General features: G+C 57.4%; 1 protein-coding gene across 1 annotated transcript; it reads left to right on the top strand.

Moving 5' to 3' along the window:
* The first annotated feature begins 358 nt into the window (after nucleotides 1–358).
* On the top strand, nucleotides 359–8,931 carry CA4 (carbonic anhydrase 4). The gene is made up of 8 exons (XM_030881839.2): nucleotides 359–573; nucleotides 4,829–4,882; nucleotides 5,842–5,997; nucleotides 6,708–6,853; nucleotides 6,973–7,071; nucleotides 7,339–7,402; nucleotides 7,522–7,688; nucleotides 8,082–8,931. The coding sequence occupies exons 1-8, from the start codon at nucleotides 516–518 to the stop codon at nucleotides 8,274–8,276; spliced, it is 939 nt and encodes a 312-aa protein (XP_030737699.1). The 5' UTR covers nucleotides 359–515; the 3' UTR covers nucleotides 8,277–8,931.
* The last annotated feature ends 9,963 nt before the right edge of the window (nucleotides 8,932–18,894 follow it).

Here is an 18,894-nt window from a genome sequence, read left to right on the forward strand (position 1 = left end):
CCGACGCTATCTCCATTCCCCGAACCTCCAGCCCCAGCCCATTCCAAGGCCCCCGCGGGCTGCTTCGGAGGCGAGAGGGCTGCGCAGCGGTCCACGCCAAAACGAACCAAGGCAGGAATTCGGGGTCCCCACCCTTGTGTGGATCGAGTATGTTGCAATGTCGCTACCCTAGTCCCAAACCAGAGACCAGGTGTGGGACAGGGGAGGAGCGAGGCAGGAGGGCGCCGCCTCTGCGCTGAAGGACGCGGGTGGGTGAGGGGCCCTCGCGCACCGGTCGGAAGGTGACCAGGCGGTGGGGGTGGATACGGAGCGCAAGTGGGGGCGTGGAGGCTCTTAGATCAGGGACAGGTGAGGGGAGGACCCGCCAGGGGGAGGAGCCGCTACCCGCGTCCTGCTGTCGGGGCTCCCTCCCGTCGCGGCTCCGCTATAAAACCTGGGTCGGCAGGACCGCGGACCCCCGGCGGCCTCTTCAGCGCGCGGTCCCCGGCTCGGCGGCGTCGCCACTCCTGCGCAGGATGCGGCTGCTGCCGGCGCTCCTGGTCCTCGCCGCCGCCCGGCCCTGGGCCCACGCAGGTGAACGAGGGCTTCGGCCCCGGGACCCCTCGGTGGCCCTTCCGTGGCCCCTCGGTGCTGGGGCCCCGCGCCCCCCGCCAAGGCTGCGCCCGCGGGCGATGGGGCGGCGCGGGCGGCGGGAGCGGAGAGGCGCGGGCGGCCGGGCGCGGCGGGCGCGTGGCAGCGGGTGCAAAGCGTGTGCGCGACTGCGGTGTGCGGGGCCCGGGGCCCTTCGCTGGGCGCCGTGCGGGTCCGGGGCAAGGATGCGTCTCTGAGCCGCCGCGGCGCGCGCCTCCGTTTCTTACCCTTTCTGGTGTTCCTCCGTCTGTTGTGGGTCGCTGTCCGTCCGGCGGGGGCTCAGTGCTTGGTGGCTGCCCCCGGCCCGGGGCAAGGACAACAAACTGGGTGCAGTGGGGCCCGCTCATCCCCGCTTCCCACCCTGGGTGCCTTGTCCCCGGACGCTGCCAGCACCCTTCACCTCCAGAACTGTGTAGGGAGCCTGGAGGGGGACATCCGGAGACCCGAGCCAAGCCGGTCTTTCCGGCCAGGGTGATTTTCGTTTAAAGATTAATGGTGAGGCCGAGCTCTTAATTATTCGCCTATGTGGAACGTGGCAGGAGAGGGGTGTTAATATTTGATAAGGAGCTGAAGGCGCCTCCAGCGTCCGGGCACAGGGATCCAATCTGGCACCTTCTCTACGACCCCACGGGGGTCCCCATCTCCTTGGAAGGAGGCCCCCATCTGCCAGTCCCCATCTCAGCTACCCCTCGGATGGTCCTTGGGGTCCACCTGGCCGAATCTCCTCTCTAAAGCTAGATGCTCCTCTCTTGGAGTCATGGGTGAAGGCTGAGGGTGCCCTCAGCAGCAGAGAAGGAGACCCTCAGCTGGCCCATGGTGGGGTATGAGGGGCATCCTGCAGCAACTCCCGGCCTCTTCCTAGGAGAGGAGGAAACAGAAAAGGCGGGATGTGAACATTTTAACATGTAGGGTTGGAGGTTTGAAACCTACTTAAGCTGCTGGGCTTGTAGAAAGAGAAATGCTTTGCAATTAATGCGGCTGCTTTGTAGCTGTGTGGCTTTGGGTCACTTCCCTCCTGGGTAAGTCAGTTTCCTCCTTGGGTAAGTCAGTTTCCTCGCTTACAAAACAGAGAGTAATCTGACTCAGGTATTGTTCTGAGGATTCAAATAAGATGGTGGGAGTAGGTGCTTAGTGCCGTGCCTGTGTGGCACATAGCAGGCACTCCGTAGCCACATGGCCTGGACTCCGCCAGCCAGGGCTCTCTCTCAGCCGCCCCCTCTCACAAGCTGTGCTCCCCTTAAGCGCGGGGGCTTTCTGTCTGGGAGCTGCCGAGGGTCCTGCCTTCCCCCCCCCACCCCGCCCCATTTCATCTCCTAGGGAACCTGAGGCTGGAGAGTGACCAGGCTGTACATCGACGTCCTCAGACCATCTTCTGCCAGGGAGAGAGGAGGGGAGAGGGTCATAGGCCCCTTCAGAGTCCCAGACCTAGCCAGGAGCTGCTGAGACTTTGCCCAGGGCATCTTCGGGTTTCGCTGAGCTGGTTTTCAGGATTCCTCCCTCCCCCTGGAGTGGGAGGGTGCGGTGAGCAAGGTCCACCCGAGAGAACTTCTTCAATCAGCTCTAAAGCAGGGGGCTGGGGTGGTGGGTACGTCAAGGGTGGGGGACAGTGACTGGGTGACTGGCGATGGTCGTTAGTTCTCTCACTCCATCTCTGGTCAGGGCAGATGGACTAGGCAGCATCTGAGCTTGGAGCCAAGACCTGTGGGTAGCTCCTCTCCTTCCCAGGTCCTCTAGGAAGTGGCCTCAGAGAACTGGCTGGTAATTATCTGTAAGGGCTGCTCCCTCATGAACCAGTACAGGAGTCTGAGCTGCTCCGTGACCCTGCCACCACTTGCCTAAAAACCAGCCCCTACCTTCAGCCTTTAGATACAGACCTGACCCCCAGCCTTGGCCTCATCAACATCACATTTTCCTGGCTTCTGCTTCCTAAAGAGGGTAGTTTCAAGAGCATTCAACCAAGTGGGTCAAAAGTCTCTGTGATTAAGACAGTGGATCAGAGGCCACCATGACAACCCTAGGAGCTGTAGCCAGAAGCAGGGAGGAGCAAATTCCTCAGAAAAGCTCAGCCTGGACCAGCTGGGCTCCAGGGAGGCTGACAGGGGTTCCACCCATCAGAGCTGGCTCCTGAGGGTTCCGGCTCAAGCCAGGCTTCCCCTGAAAACAGCTTCCCCCTGGGTATCAGTCACCAGGAGGGGCCAGCTCTACCTCAGATGCGCCTTCTGCCTTTCAGGACCTCTGAGACCCATGAGAATCATAACAGGAAGCCTTTCACGGATGCAAATGACCTCCCATCCAGTGTGTCCTTAGACACTGCCTTTGGGAGATCAGTGGCAGCTCCTTCTGCCTGAGGAAGGAAGGAAGAAAGTGGGCTCAGAAAAGTTAATGAACTCTCTTGCAGAGAATAAGCAAGAGTCAGAGCCAGGACTGGAGGCCGGGTGGTGGGCTCCGGCATCAGAGTCTGCCAACACGCAGAGACGGGCCTGGATGGGAAGTGGCCACTGCCCTTTGCAGAGCTGACCTTCGTCAGGCTTGCCCAGATGCAGCAAGTCCCAGGGTCAGCAGAACCCTGTCCCGGGCAGGGGGTGGACTGGCCAGGGGAAGACACTGCAGGCACTGTTCATCTCTGAAAGAGGCTGTGTCAGCAAAGTAGGCACAGCATTTGATCCAGACCTGGGAGACTGGGAAACCCCAGGTGGCTCTGAAGGGCCCAGAGTGCGGGGTGGCCAATTTCCTATAGGTGCTCAGTCTCCTGGCCTTCCTCCCAGCCCCTGCCGAGAACCTGCCCCCTCTCCACCCCATGCCCATTGCAGGGACCCCAGAGGAGGTGGGCTTGGGTGGGGATGGATGTGCTCAGAGGCCTTAGCTCAGGCTGAGCAGGAAGCTCTGCTTTTCTTAGGAATTTCCTCATCCCTGAGTTCTTTCCAGCTCACTTCATTTCTCTCCTTGACTTTGGCCATCTGTGCCCTGACAGGAGGTTGAGGAGGGGAGGGAGGGAGGAAGCCAAGGAGAAGGGAAGGACTCGTCAGGGACTTGACTAAATTCCAACTGCCTGGAGCACTCTCTACCGTCTCTCATTTAATCCTCCCCACAGTCCTATGAGGTGGATGGTATTAGTTCCATTTTACAGACAGCAAAACTAAGGCTCAGAGAGATTAAGTGACTTGTCCCCAAACCCACAGCTCCTAAGTGGCCCAGCTAGAATTCCAGCTCTGATCAAATGCTTTGTCCACCCTGCTGACACAGACTTTCTTTTAAAAATCAATAGAGTAATTTTAGAGGCGTTTCAGGTTTACGGAAACATCAAGCAGAGAGCACAGAGGAGAGGGTTCCCATGTGCACGGTTTGCCCTGTTGTCAACATCTTGCATTAGTGAGCTACATCCATGATGCAGCCTTTTTTCAGAGATGCTGGTTCTCCTGTCCGGAGGCAAGTGGGGGATTGGAAGGCAAGTCTGTCTGGTCCCAAACACCAGGACTGCAGGTTGGAGGGACAGGGGAAAAGACCTAGTCGCCTTCCTCCCTGCAGGACTGTGAGAGTTTAGACAAGAATGGGTCTTAATAGCACAAGAGGGTGTGTTCCAGGGAGGGACTAGCCTAATCTCCCTCATCATCCCATCAACTCTGGGAAAGCAGCCAGGCTGAACTTGGCTGTATTGTCCTGGGAGGCCTCCTCTTCCCCTCTCACCAGCCTCCCTTCCAGGTTTGAGGGAGGGGATGCAAGGAGGGAGGGGGAGGCTGAGGAGCAACAGGTAGAGAGTGTCCAGGCTAGCCCCTGGGGAGAGCTGACCCGCCTTGGAGGGCCCCTCAAGGGCTGCTGGCTGTCTGGTCTGCCTTCTCTGAGGACAGTGCCCTGGGCAAGGGGACCAGTGGATTGGCTGTGGGTCAGGGACGCCTGGAGCCTGGTTGTTTCGACTGCCTCCTTCTCCATCCCTACAGTTTCTTCTTAAGGCTCCTTCCCCTGGGCCCTCTGTCCCCCAGGATGTCACCCCAGGAATGCTCTATACCATCTCAGGCCAGGTTCTGACTCCAGGGATATTCCCAGCCTCTGGCCCACTGTGTACACACACACACACACACACACACACAGAGTTGCTTGTGTGCACACAGTTCACTGGCACTCATAGGGACAGATGTGTGTGTACACAGATACACTGACATGCTTCTGCACAGGCCTCACATCCTTCCTCTCTCTGTTCCAGGGTCACACTGGTGCTACCAGAATCAAGTCAAACCCTCCAACTACACCTGCTTGGGTAAGTGCAGCGAGTCTCCAGGTTGAAATGGAGACCCAGGGAAGGTGGGAAGGATGAGGTGATGGTGGCCCCAGTCAGATATCAGCTCCTAACACACACACACACGCGCGCGCACACACACACACACACACACACACTCTCTCTCTCTCTCTCTCTCCTGGTGCTCAGGGCACAGGGAACATAGAGTGACCTGAGTTTTTACTGGGACCTCCTGTCATCGTCTCTGACACCAAGAGAGTCAGCCCTCTGGTCCTCTGAAATAAATCAGGAGCAGCATCAAAGCGAGAAATTCATTTTGCTCCTCTCATAACAAAATGGAGAGTTGATTCTGTTCCAGTGACACCCCTGCGTGTGGGCCTGCGTGGCGGTTCTTTGTACTTTTTCAAGCGCTGCCCAGTTTCCTGCAATCTGCTTTCCTCCCACCGTTGCTGTTTTGGTGACTGGACAGTGCTCCCCAACCCCCCGGCCCCGCTCACTGGTGTGGGAGGTCCTGGGTGCAGGGGGCTGGGCTCCCCTGGGGCTCCTTCCCTGCCTCCCAGGGCTCAGATAAAGCTTAGTGTCAAGTCACGGGGTCCTTTCACAAGCGGCCCTTCCAGGGGACTCCACTGCTTCCACGCACTCTCCCATCAACCTCCTTTGAACTTCGGAACCCCTAGGAAGCAGGTTATCACGGAGCTTTCCTTTCACAGCCCAGCATCTGAGGTGGTCCCCTACCCCAGAGCTCACACCCTAGTCCTACCCTGTCCACACCACGCCTTGCTGGTTTTGTGTGAGTGTGAGTGTCTGAGGAGGGAGAGGGGTGAGGGTGGAGTTCTGTGCTGGGCATCCCCCCAGCACAGCCTGCCAGCCATCCAAAGACCTTGCTGCCTTGAGCTGGGCCTGACCTGAGTGGGGTGGAGGATGCCACACCTCGGTGCCAGGTGCCCCTGACTCCCAGCCCACCCTCCCTCCCTGCTCAGGGCCGGACCAGTGGGGCGATAGCTGCCAGAATGACCGCCAGTCCCCCATCAACATCGCCACTGCCAAGACACTGCTGGACCCAAACCTGGGACCCTTCTCCTTCTCCGGCTATGACAAGAAGCAAAAGTGGGCCGTGCAAAACAATGGCCACTCAGGTAGGTCTCAGATGGGCTGGATGCAGGCCCCGGACCGCAGGGGCACGGGATCCTGGGACTCAAGTTCCCCAAGGACTGGAGGGTTGGGCTCCTCCTGGCAGGGCACACCAGGTTGTCCACTTTTGCTGAGGAGAGGCTGAAAATCCCTGGGAGGGTGGGGTGGGGAAAGCAGGGTGGACTTTGGAAAGGAGGGAACATTCTATCAGTATTTTCAATCCTGTATCAGAGCAATCTGTAGTGGGGGAGGGGACAGGTTCTAGGAAGAAGGGACAGCATGGCACAGAGGCGTGAAACAGCTTGGGGTGTTCAAAGGGCTGCATGTGGCCCCACGTGCATGGAGGACAGAGCCAGCCCAGGGTCAGTCCAGCTGGGCCTGGGGCAGGTTGCCCAGGGCTGAGGAGTTTGGATGTGGCCCTGGGAACATTGGGGCACCACGCATGGAGGGGGTTGAAGCACGGGCGGGACCGGGCTGAGCTGCATGTTTGGGCAGTGAGGGGTGTACAGAGGGAGAGGCAGACAGGGAGGCCGAGGAGGGGGCCAGGGGAAGATCCAGGCTGTACCACTGTTCCTGTCCCTTCAGGCCCGGGACCGTAGCCCGTGAAGGGTGCGAGGTAGGAGAGAAGGTCCTGCTTGGCTGGAGCTGGGATGAGGGGCTGGGAGAGGCTGGGGGAGGTGGGTGCGAGGACTCTGCCCCCTCCTGTGCCCTCCAGTGATGGTGTTGCTGGGGGCCGAGGCCTCGATTGCTGGAGGAGGACTGGCCGCCCGGTACCGGGCCAAGCAGCTGCACCTGCACTGGTCCAAGGTGCTGGACTGGGGCTCGGAGCACAGCTTCGACGGGGATCGCTTTGCCATGGAGGTGAGGGACCTCTTCCCAGGTGGATGCCTTGGCTGGGCTCTGGGTATACTTGCCTTGGGCAAGAAGGAGGGTCCAGCACCCTGACGGGTTCTCTCTCCATCCCTCTCACCCCTTACCAGATGCACGTGGTACATGAGAAAGAAAAGGGGACATCAAGGAACACGAACCAGAACCAGGACCCCAAAGATGAGATCGCGGTGCTGGCCTTCATGGTGGAGGTGGGGCTGCCGTCCCTCAGGGCTCGAGGCGCTGCTTCTTAGGATCCAGAGACCTGGGATCCCAGCAAGGCGGGAGGGGCTGGAGAAGCTCCGACTTCCCCTCTGTTTCTCAGTGACTTGTACCTCCCCATGTGGGGAGCCCAGGGCCTTTGAGGGCCTCAGTCCCAGAAGCTGCGTGCCCACCCCACCCCAGACTGGGAGAGTGAACTGGTGGTCTCCACCGGCTCCCCACAAGCCTCTCTCAAGCCCCTTTCCCTCCTGTTCCAGGCCGGATCCGAGAATGTTAACTTCCAGCCCCTGGTGCAGGCGCTGTCTGACATCCCCAATCCCAGTGAGTCAGGACCCGGGAGGCGGGGGGCTGGGGGAGGGGAGAAGACTTCTTCCTACAGAATGAGGTCTGGATGGTGGAGGAGCCTGTACTCTCAGAGTGAGGTGTGTGAGTCTCCCCAGATATGAACACCATGCTGAAAGACAACATCAGCCTCTTCGACCTGCTCCCCAAGAAGGAGAAACTGAGGCACTACTTCCGCTACCCGGGCTCGCTCACCACACCAGGCTGCGATGAGAAGGTGGTCTGGACCGTGTTCCAGGAGCCCATTCAGCTCCACAAGGACCAGGTACACGGGGCCCGGCTGAGGGTGCAGCCTCCCCTGCGTCAGCTCCTGGAAACTGTCCCTTTGCGGGGGGCCCCAGGCAGTCTGGGGCTCAACAAGCCCCCAGGCAAGGCTAATGCAAGCTCAAGCTTGAGAACCACTGTTCTCTGGTAACAGTGATGATAGTGATAGTAATCACAGGCCCTCAAAGCCCAGAGCTGCGAGTCCCCTCTGCTTAGGACACGCATGGGAGCTGAGCCCCCATGGATGCAAAGCACTTTACATCCCTGATTCTTTTCCTCTGCACAAGAACCTGAGGGGGCTCAGAGAGGCCAGGCGACTGGCCTGAGGTCACACAGTGAGGAGTGCAGCTCCGCCAGCTTCATCCCTCCCTGCTGAGCCCTGTGCCTTCCACAGATCCTGGCATTCTCTCAGAAGCTGTATTATGACAACGAGAAGAAACTGAAAATGACAGACAATGTCAGGCCCCTGCAGCCCCGGGGGCAGCGCCAGGTTCTCAGGTCCCAGGCCCCGGGACGGCTGCTGCCCTTGCCGCTGCCCGCCCTGCTGGCCCCCGTGCTCACCTGCCTGACAGCAGGCTTCCTCCGATGACGACTCATGTTTGGACACCTGACCTCTGGTCTCAGCCCTTAAGAGGGCTTGAGCCTCTGTTCCTCAGGCTTCCCGGGTTGGACTTTGGTGATGATTAAAACAGGGACATGTTTTTTGGGAAACCTCTCTTACGTCTGTTTTTAGTTCCCACAACTACTGCTGCCCTGCTCCCCTCAACCCACCCCAGCATGCCAGGGTGGGGCCTTAGGGCCTGGAGATTTCTTCTGAGCCGGCACCCCTCCCACCTTTGTGAATTCCCCGTTGACACCCCAATTGGAGAGATGCCGAAGGGACCTCAGAGCTCCAACACAGCCACAGCTGGAGAAGTTCCAATCCAGCCTTTCATTATATAATGGGGGAAGCTGAGGCCCAGAAAGGAAAGGAGGCTGGGTGGAGGCCACAGAGTGAGGCCACGGCAGAGCCAGCTGAGAGCCGGCCAGCACCTTCCGCCCTGTACTAGTGGTGGAGAGTGCGGGTCCTGTGTGGGTACAGCCTAGGTGGGGTGGGTAGTGGGGTTCATTTATTTGCCCCAGTGTTTCTTGAGCATCTATGTTCTAGGCACTGGGGCTGTGGCGGGGAATGAGACAGACAAAATGCCTGTCCTCCTGGAGTTCACAGTCTAGCAGGAGACACTATAAATAAAGAGACACATTGTATACCGTATCAGATGGCTGTGGTCAATCAGTGGGAAGGGGCATCCATCAGAAGACTTGCAGGAGCCAATGGGGGGAGGCCACCTGGAGGCCAGCAAGTGTTCATGCATGAAGGGAGGGAGGGAGGGAGGGAGGGAGGGAGGGAGGGAGGGGGAGAGAGACAGTGGGCAAGTGAGGAGGGTGGGGAGGGGGAAGGGGGAGAGGGGAGCGGGGGCCGTGGTGCAGGGGCTGCAGGGGTGAGGCGTACGGGGAGCAGTTAGGACTGATGCCTCATCCAGGAGCTACTGGGTCACAGGTGAATCCAAGGGTCTTTGGCCCTTGAACTTAGGAGCTTTCAATGAAGGCATACCTCCCCCACCCCAAGATCCTGTCTCTAATGGCTTTTTCCTTTCTGGGGCCCAAGAAGGGAGTGAGACTAGGAGGCAGCAGGTGCAGAGAGGAGGGTCCAGAAAACAGGGAGAAAGAAATAAGGGCCCCACAGGTAGGTCCCAGGCCAGGCTGGGCCCAGGGGGCCAGGGGTTGAGGGGCCTCAGGCTCCGGGACCTCATCATCTAGGGCAGGGCTGGAGTTTTGGAGGACCGTGAGATGGATTTTAAGAATGGATTTTGGGGGCTTCCCTGGTGGCACAGTGGTTAAGAATCTGCATGCTGATGCAGGGGACATGGGTTCGAGCGCTGGTCCGGGAAGATCCCACATGCCGCAGAGCAACTAGGCCCGTGCGCCACAACTACTGAGCCTGAGCTCTAGAGCCCACGTGCCACAACTACTGAGCCCACGTGCCGCAACTACTGAAGTCTGCGCGCCTAGAGCCCGTGCTCCGCAACAAGAGAAGCCACAGCAATGAGAAGCCCGCTTACCGCAACCAAGAGTAGCCGCAACTAGAGGAAGCCGGTGCACAGCAAGGACCCAACGCAGACAAAAATAAATAAATAAAATAAATAAACTTAAAAAAAAAAAGAAGAATGGATTTTGGAGGAGCATGAGAAGAGGGGAAGAGGCCAAGAATGGGCCTTGCTGGGTGGCGAGGGGCCCTAGGGCCGGGGCCGGGGCCAGGTCAGCTGGTGCAGGGACAACCTCTCTGTAACAGGCTTCCCGTCTGGAGGTGATGAGATAGATTCCCACAGGAAGACACAGAGCTAGGTCAGCACACATGGGATTCCACTACCGATGCTGGAAGCCCTGGCTTGCCGTTGGTCTCTGGAGGGGGGCTGGTTGGAGGAGGTGACCTCTAAGCTTTCTCCCACTCAGATGCCCTCAGAGTCCCTGACCACCCGCAGCTAGGCTGAGGGACAAGGGCTGCTCCCCTCCATAGCAGCCTCCCTCTCCCTTTCCTCCTTCGTGACCAAGAATAAGCACCCCTCCCTTTACTGCTGACCACACAGCCAGCCTTGGTGGGGGTGTTGGTATTACTGTCACTATGGCAACAGCAGGCAGCTTGTGTCAGCAGGGGGTGTGTGGACACGAACCTGTTCTCTTTGGTTCCCACGCAGGCAGGCTGGGGGGGGTCTAAGCTCCAAGCTGCGCCCTCCTCCTCCCCTCCCCCTTTCAGGCTCAGGGCTCTCAGAAGTCTGAACTGCCCCTCCCCCCCAACTACACCCTCAAGGCAACGTTCAGTGAATAATGTGGCAGCAGAACCAGGAAGTCCCAGCTCTTTTCTAGCGAGTAGGGGACCCTGGGCCTCTCCAACCCCCGACTGCAGGCACACGACCCTCCCCCCGGCCCCCCGCCGCCGTCCCTCTGACCCCGCAGTAATAAACCTGGCCAGTGGGGGCCACAACGGGCACAGCTTGTCCCCTGCAACTGGAGGCCAGAGCAGGTGCTGTCAGCGCTCGACTTACAGCAAGGTCACTGCTGGCCAGTCACCCCGGGAGTGGGCAGCCCCTCCCCTGGAATTGGCCCCTGCGCCCTGGAGGCTGAGGCCAGTGAGCTGTGTGTGTGCCCCTGAGAGCCTCCTCTTCTGAGCGGTTTCACTCCCCTGCCCCCGCCAGCCCCCGCCCCCCACCCTCTGCAGACCCCTTCTCTGGAGAAGGTGCTCTAAGCTCCCTGTGCCCAGCCAGCCTGGCTCCTGACACAGCTCCCCCAGAGACGATGGGGGCTACCAGCAGCCCCCAGCCCTACTTTCATTCACTCCTGAGTCCCTGCATTGGGTACAACAACGTACACACACACACACACACACACACACACACACACACACACACGAGCACACACACTTCACTGCGGCCGACCAGGGCTGGGGAAGGCTCCATGGCTGAAGGTTTGGGTCACCACCTGACTTCTAGGTCCCTTAGCACAGACCATATGCGCGTTCACTGAATGCCTGCAGGAGCCGCCGTGGGCCACACGACAATCCTATAAGGGGGTATTTCTCCCGTTGCTCGGATGAGGTTGCTGAGGCACAGAGAGGGGTTAGGGGACCTGTCAGAACCCGGGGTCACCTCTCTGCCTCTTGGGCTCCACGGCCAGCTTTCTCTCTGACAGTCATCCAACCTCTGGAACAGGGGCAGGGTGGGGTCTGCAGCGCGCTGTCCCACCCTGTCTCCACATGCTGCTCTGTATCCCTGATGGGCTGTCTCTCTGGCCCCCTGTTTAGATTTGGCACCTGGGAGGGAGCCAGGGGCTAAAAATACTCCCCATGTGTTTAGATGATTCTTAGAAAATAAACTTCCCCATCTTGGCTCTCAGCGTGCACACTTGCTGGCCCCGGTTCCTGTGGCTCTGATCTGCCAGTGTTGGGAGGGGGATAAGGGAAGCAGGGGGTGGGGGGAGTACTAGGGTCTGTAGGGGCCCAGAGTCAAGGGTGGTGGTGGTGGACGTGCCCAGGCGCACACGTAAGTGTAAAGGCTGCTGTGTCACAAAACTCCAGGGGCTGCCTGTACCGAGACTGCATTGTGAGCGCTGCCCCAGTGTCATGGGCCCTGAGGCTCTGTGCTTCTGAGTGGGTTAGGGGTGGAAAGAGGCAGGGAAGCTGGTAACCTTGCAGGGATGGAAACGTGGCTTCCCTGCTACGGGCCTCTTTATCCCCCTGCAAAATGGGCTAAGGTTGGCCCTTCTGTCTAATGGGGACTAGCTGTCCTCAGGCTCCTGCTGGTGACCTTGGGAGGAAGTCCAGGCCCGTGTCTGTGGGTGGGACTCTGCTCCTGCACCTTGCATTACACGAGTTCTAGCGGCTTTGCTTGTTTATCTGAATAGGGACAAAGGCATTATCTCCTCTAGGGACCAAGGACATGTTCCTGGACCCCTGCGCCCAGGGAGGGGCTTCCTTTGGAGGGAGTGACAGGACAGACAAGTCACAAGCCAGTTCCTTCCTCAGAGCCCTCGTCTCAGATGAGACTGGACTCATATTCCAAGTGCTGGCTGCTGAAAAGCCCGGGAGGGTGGGGATAGGCACAGGGGCAGGGAAGGGACGTGGGTACACGGAACAAGATTTTTCTTTCAACAACATTGAGTCTTTCAACAAACACTATTATTTCCTCTGTGCCAGAGACTGATGATTCAGGGAGAGAAAGGCCCATCTGTGCCTTTCTTTCCCCCAGGACTCCCAACCGGAGGGCCTACAAAACATAGGCCGTGAGGGGGGCGCAGGGGCCCCAGACCTGGGGTTTGAGTCCCTTTCCCCTGCTGCCTAGCTCGGTGAGGTGACTTTGGTAATTTAATTCACCATTCTGAGCCTGTTTCCTCATCTGTAAAATGGGGACGGGGATGGTATTTACCTCATAGGGTTGCTGTAAAGATGAAACAAGATGCCTGGCCAGGAGGATGTATTCAATAATTTGTAGTTACTATTACGGTTCTTCTTATTAGAGAGAGAGCACTGAAGGATGGGTAAGGCCTACAGATGGGGAAACACTGGCTGCTTCCAGGGATGGAGCTAGGGAAGGGTGGGCAGAGGGGCGATGCATTGGTTCGCCACTGGGGTCAGTAGCTGATGTCTGGTGGGGTAGCAGTGCTGCTCCTACCCAAGGGGGGACCCTCCCATCCCCAGCACACTCACGGGGACTGCTGCTCTGCTCAGACATGCAGGGACGTCCCCCCAGCCCTCCACCCCACCCACGCACAGAGCAGCCCATGAGCCAGACCTCCCAGCCCGACCCTGGCCCAGCGTTGCCTAGGGTCACTCAGGACATCACCAGGAGGAGCCAAGGGGGCCAGTGGAGGCCCAGGCTGCCTGCAGCTCTCCTGTCCCTGCTTTGTTAGGTGGGGTCAGGGTGGGAGCCTGCTCTGCTGCTGCGGGATTGACTGCGCTGGGGACTGGGCTCCTATTTCACCTTCCTCCAGCCCTTCCCCTCCCTCTTCCCAAGGAGCCGCGAACTCACGCACGCATGCGCCCTCTGATCTGTCCTTGTCTCCAGCATGGGCTCTGTCCCTGCTGTCTGCCGGAGGGCCTCTCCTATTCGCATTGGCTGCAGGCTTCCCCCAGCACATGGTCTGGGTGGCTGGACAGTATAAACAACAAATAAACAGATAAACAAGGACATTTTAGTATAAATATATCCCTCCCAAGTAGCATGGGGCACACTTACACTAAAACATTACCTGCTGGTTATCTGAGATTTACATTGCACCGAGTGTCCTGTATTTGGATTTACTGAATCTGATGGCCCTACCCTCATCCCACCTACGCCATGGAAACTGAGGCCAAGAGAGAAGGGTGGGCAAAAGAAGGGACAAGAGGCTGAGACCACCGCCCCTGCCTCCTCCTGGCCCTTCTCCTTCTCCCTCCGGCTGGCCACACCTCCCAGGAACTGCTAGCAGACTGGTTTTCCCTCTGGTGTTTTGGGCTCCCCGTGGGGAGGGCAGCTGGGCCCACCTCAGAAGGGAGCTGGAGCAGGCCCTTCTGCCAGTGGATTTCCTCCCCACTGTTTTCCAAAGAAATGGGAGAGGCCGGTGCCAAGGAAATCTCTTTATCTCCCTTTCCTGGTCTCTGCCCGAGCCGCCCTCGCTGAGCTGGATGTGCCGGGGCTCCCTTCCTGCAGTCGGGCTCCCGCCCATCATGCCAGCCACCTCTCGCGGAAGGAAGCCCTCAGGGAGAGCCTGGCTGCTGTCCCAGGAGGGGTCTGAAGGGGCCTGATGCCAGGATTTTATTTATAAACTGAGTCTCAAGAGGTGCAGGACCCCGACGGGGTTGAAAAGCCCGTCCACGTGACAGCCTGGGGTGCAGGCAGAGAAGGATGGAGACACCTGCAGATAACTGAGTCCGGTCTGTTCAAATCAGATGCTCTTCCTCTAACTCCTATCACTTTGTAATCTCCCCATCTGTTTAACGACCTTTAGCTCTCACTCTTTGCACTCCTGCACTGTTATGAAAGGCCCTTTGTAAGGTAATTTACACCTACTATCTCATCTCATCGTGACAGCAAACTTTAGAAGGTAAACTCCCACTGGAACAGCTGCTTCAGGACAGTGGGGATGTTCACCTGTTTTGTTTCCTGCTCGAGGTGGGCACTGTGATGCATGGCTCAGAGCCCCCTTCAAGGAATGGTGCGTCCCAGCTCTGGGTGCTGTGGCGTGTGGACCTCTTCATCTGTTGGCCTCTCCAGGAAGGGGAGGCTTCCTTGCTCAAGGCCACACTCCTCTCTGCAGAGCCCCAGCCATTGACTGACCAACAGGGGAAAAAGTGGGTTAAAGGGCCGGCCCCATTTAGGGTGACCCCAAAGGGCCATTCCAGCATCAGAGCTCTCGGTGGGGCCAGTTGAGGTTAGCACTGGGCCCTCGTGGGTGCTCCATTTCTCTCTCTTCCCTCCCACAGGTGTTGATCCTCGAGGTACTCCTTAATAAACATCCTGCACACGCAACGCCATCGGCTTCCCAGGAAGCCAGCCCCAAGGACATCAAGTGTCCAAACAGTACAGAGCACACGGTGAGCTCTCAATCAATACTTACTTGGAAGAACCCTGGGGCAGGCATTGCTGCTCCTGACTCTACACAAATAACAGTATAATCAGAGCAGCTAACGTTTACTCAGGTGAAACTATTTGACATGCTCTCTATCTCAGTCCTTAGAAAGAGCTTCTGAGATGGGCATGTTCTCCACTTTCAGATGAAGAGATGAGACACGGGACCCAGAGCTGACAAGTAGGAGAGCAGTAGTAGGATTTGGACCCAGACCATCTGATACTCAAGCCTACCCTCTTACCATCCCTTTGTGGAAGGAAACCAAGGCTTAGCAAGGTAAAGGATCTCGCCCCTTGCCAGCCCATGAGTGGCCACGCGATCTACAAGCCCCACAGTCCCTGCTTGAACTGAGTGCTGCTGGCCTGAAAGTGCTTCTAAGGAGTCCTCAGAGGGAAGCTTGGATTTAGAAACCACCGGTCTGGCCAGAGATGCTGGGGACACATGCTGTTCCCTAGATCTTCAATGCTCTCCCTGCTCTTCCCTGCTTGTGGCTTGTCTCATGAGGTCCACACAGCAGCCAAAACCTGGCTTGAAAGTTAACTCCTTTGTGAAGCCTTCCCCGATCCCTGCTCCCCGCCTTCTCCACCAAGATCCCCTAAGGGAAGACTGGAGGATACCCTCTGAGCCATCGGAGGACGGAAGTGTCAGGCCAGGGTTGGTCACGCGGAGGCGGTGGGGGGGGGCGGCGGGAGGGAGGCAGGCAACAAATGTTGTCAGCGTGAGTGAATAAAGGGAAAGATGATAGTAAAGCAGAGAATTAGCAGGCACCATTCCAGCGCTGGGATTAAATATTTACCTTGCCCATCAGGCAATCCTGAGAGATAATCCTGGTTTTCTGAGCTCTATCTATGCAGACTTTCCTTCAGTAACTGACACAATCAACCTGGTTTTGTTATAGTTTGAACAGCTGTTTCCACATGTGGGGCTAGGGCATACGAGGGGCTTTATTTATTTTATTCATTTATTTTTGGCTGCGTTGGGTCTTCGTTGCTGTGTGTGGGCTTTCTCTAGTTGCGGCGAGTGGGGGCTACTCTTTGTTGGGGCGCATGGGCTTCTCATTGAGGTGGCTTCTCTTGTTACGGAGCACGGCCTCTAGGCATGCAGGCTTCAGTAGTTGTGGCGCATGGGCTTAGTTGCTCCACGGCATGTGGGATCTTCCCGGACCAGGCCTCGAACCCGTGTCCACTGCGCCACCAGGGAAGCCCTGTACGAGGTGCTTGATCCTCGGCTTCTGCTGTTCCCCAGCATCACGTGTTCTCCCCAGTGAATCCGCTTCCCCATCCTTGGGCCCTAAGTCCCTTTGCCCCTCCATCCTGCAGGCCTGGCCAGGCTCCACAAGGCTGCAGGTCAAATTGGGGTTTCACTCTAGTTTTAGCTGTGGCTTCACGTGCAGTCAAGGGTTGAGTCACACTGGAGCTGCTTGGAGGGTCATAGGACCCTCCACGGGTGCTGGGTCTATTGCCTGAGTGGCCTCCTGGGAGGCGCCTCTCCTAAGGGAGAGGCATTGGGTGTGACATGCTGGGTCCACGTGAAGCCTCAGAGTTGTAGGGGTGAAGGGATGCGGAGTTTGTTGTGGCCTATGTCAGTCAGCCTCTGGGATTCACCGGGGTCGTAAGGGGAATGGAAGTGGCTTATAAAAACCGGAAGAGCAATTTTACCCAAATACTAAGGTAGGGGATGGCAGCTCTGCTGTGGGAACACTCTAGCAGAGTAGAAGGGCCCAGTGGGGGACTCCGATCCTGGTGCCCAGTCTGTGAGGGGAAGCAGTGGTGGTGCTGGATTAGGGGCGCCTAAAAGATCAGGAGGTCCTACCCAGCAGACACCACATGACAGCTGAAAGGACTGGTTCAAGCCACATTTAGATACCCTCCAGAGGCTGCATCACTGTGTAGACGGAGAGTGGGATTTTTTTTTTTTTTTTTTTTTCCGGTACGCGGGCCTCTCACTGTTGTGGCTTCTCCCGCTGCGGAGCACAGGCTCCGGACGCGCAGGCTCAGTGGCCATGGCTCACGGGCCCAGGCGCTCTGCGGCATGTGGGATCCTCCCGGACTGGGGCACGAAACCGCGTCCCCTGCATCGGCAGGCAGACTCCCAACCACTGCGCCACCACGGAAGCCCTGAGAGTGGGATTTCTGCAGGAATAATAGTGAGATCCATTGAAACCTGCGTATTCAGAGAGTGACCTTCACTTGAGCCCAAGGTTGCTTTGGCCAGGCCAGCACAGTCGGCACAGAAGCTGGTTCACAGACGCTGTCGCGTGGAATTTGGTGACGGTTCAAGTTCAGGGAGCAGGATATGGCTGGTCTGTGCTCTAGATGAGGAAACGGCTGCCTCAACAAATACCCATGCAAACGGGATTAGATGAAACGTTTCGTCCAAGCCTTTGCCGGGCGCTGTGGCCATGCTGCCACTTCCAGGACATTCCCTTTCTTTTCTAATCAGTCAGGGAGTTTAGATTTCCCTCTACATTTATACTGCTTATGTTCCCAGAGTCCAGATTAGGCATACTTTCTCTCTCCTGACGTATATGAGTTTTGGATTGAGGCTTGACATTTCATTATCATCAAAGGGGAGAGATGAGAAAACCAAAGCTGGGCTCATAAACCCTGGGGAAAAAGACAACGGGCTGCCTCTTTGGGGCTCAGCAGTCAGAATTGAATGGAAGGCCGCTGAGGAGTCAGCCTGCTGCGTGATTGGCCCACTATGCGGGCTGGATGGACATGTGGTATCTAGTTTAGAAGCCCAGGCTTATGGGCGCAAACACCTAGTTATAAATGGTCAGGCTCGATTGTTCTCCCTCCCTTCCCAGGAAAGGCCAGGAAGGAAAAGGCCTCAGCTGAAGGGGGGAGGCATTGTACTTGGTAGGTCAGGCATCTCAGGTAGCCCGCCTGGCAGGGGGCCCGTGGGGAACATGGGATTCTCACGGCTTCCGTGGCTGGTGGCTGCCTTCCCAAAACCAGTTCATTCAATCCTGGTCTTTCCCATCCTGCCTCTGGCACAATCACCTCCCTGCTAAATCCCTGATACTACCAGGCACTCCAAAGTCCAGTTTGGAGCTAGTGGCCTTGACCTGCCCCAGTCCCAGAGTCCTTTCTTTCTCCCTCCCTGCTCCCACTTTCCCTTCAACACCCCTCCTCCCTCCGTCTGGCTCCTAAAGTCCCTGGGCCTCCAGAGGTGAAGAGAACAAACCTACGAAGTGGGTCTCCCTCAAGAGTCACTGAATGGCTATTTGCTCCCAAGAGTTTTTCATCTTCCAGGAAGAGGGAGAGGAGGCTGCTTTCAGGACACCTACTTCCTCTCCTTACATAACAATAATACTTTGCATTTGCATAAGCGTTATTGGTTGTAAAAGGGGTTCACGTTCACTTTCTCATTCAGTGATTATCACAATAGGATAACCTCACTGATTCTGTTTCCTCGTTTATAAAAAGAGATGATAATGCATCCCTCACAGAGCTGTGGTGAGCATTAAAGAATGAATGAAACATGCATAGCTTGGGGTCTGGCAAACAGTAAATGTCCATTTAATGGTCAAGTGCCCTCTTCAACTTTTCTCCCGATTCCAAGGGCAGAACTATCCTTTATGCCACATAGTAAGTGCTCAATAAACATTTGATGTATGAGTGATAAACTCTGCCCTCTCCCTTTCCCATATCTCCCAAAGTGAGAGGATGTTTATTTGCAAATCCAAGCCGCAGGGAGTTCTGCAAACAAGGAGTGGCAGCAGTGACTTTCTCCAGCCACCAAGGTGAAAGGCCACAGGCCCTGGGGCTGGGTCCCTACAGTTGCCCTGCCACAGGCTGCTCCAGTAGTCTCTGCAGCGGGGGAGGGAAGTTGACTGGCCTTCACTCTAGTTGGCTGGCTTTTCCTCCCTGCCCAGCCAGATGTACTGAGAGTAGCAAAATGGCTTTGGAAAGGCCCACCCTGCTGGCACGGCGATTTCCAGCAGAAAATGAGAATGCTCTCCTGTTGAAATCGAGCAAGACCCCATGGGCCCTCCTGGGTACAAAAGCCCCTCCATGCCCACCGTTTCTTTTTCTTTCTTTTTTTGGCTGTGCCACGCGGCTTGT

The sequence above is a fragment of the Globicephala melas genome, chromosome 20, assembly GCF_963455315.2.
Source record: "Globicephala melas chromosome 20, mGloMel1.2, whole genome shotgun sequence".
NCBI lineage: Eukaryota > Metazoa > Chordata > Mammalia > Artiodactyla > Delphinidae > Globicephala > Globicephala melas.

Coding starts and splice junctions, on each gene's coding strand:
- CA4 (XM_030881839.2), top strand. CDS start 516: ATGCGGCTGCTGCCGGCGCTCCTGGTCCTCGCCGCCGCCCGGCCCTGG. Junction 6,854..6,972: donor GGGATCGCTTTGCCATGGAG/GTGAGGGACCTC, acceptor ACCCCTTACCAG/ATGCACGTGGTACATGAGAA. Junction 7,689..8,081: donor TTCAGCTCCACAAGGACCAG/GTACACGGGGCC, acceptor TGCCTTCCACAG/ATCCTGGCATTCTCTCAGAA.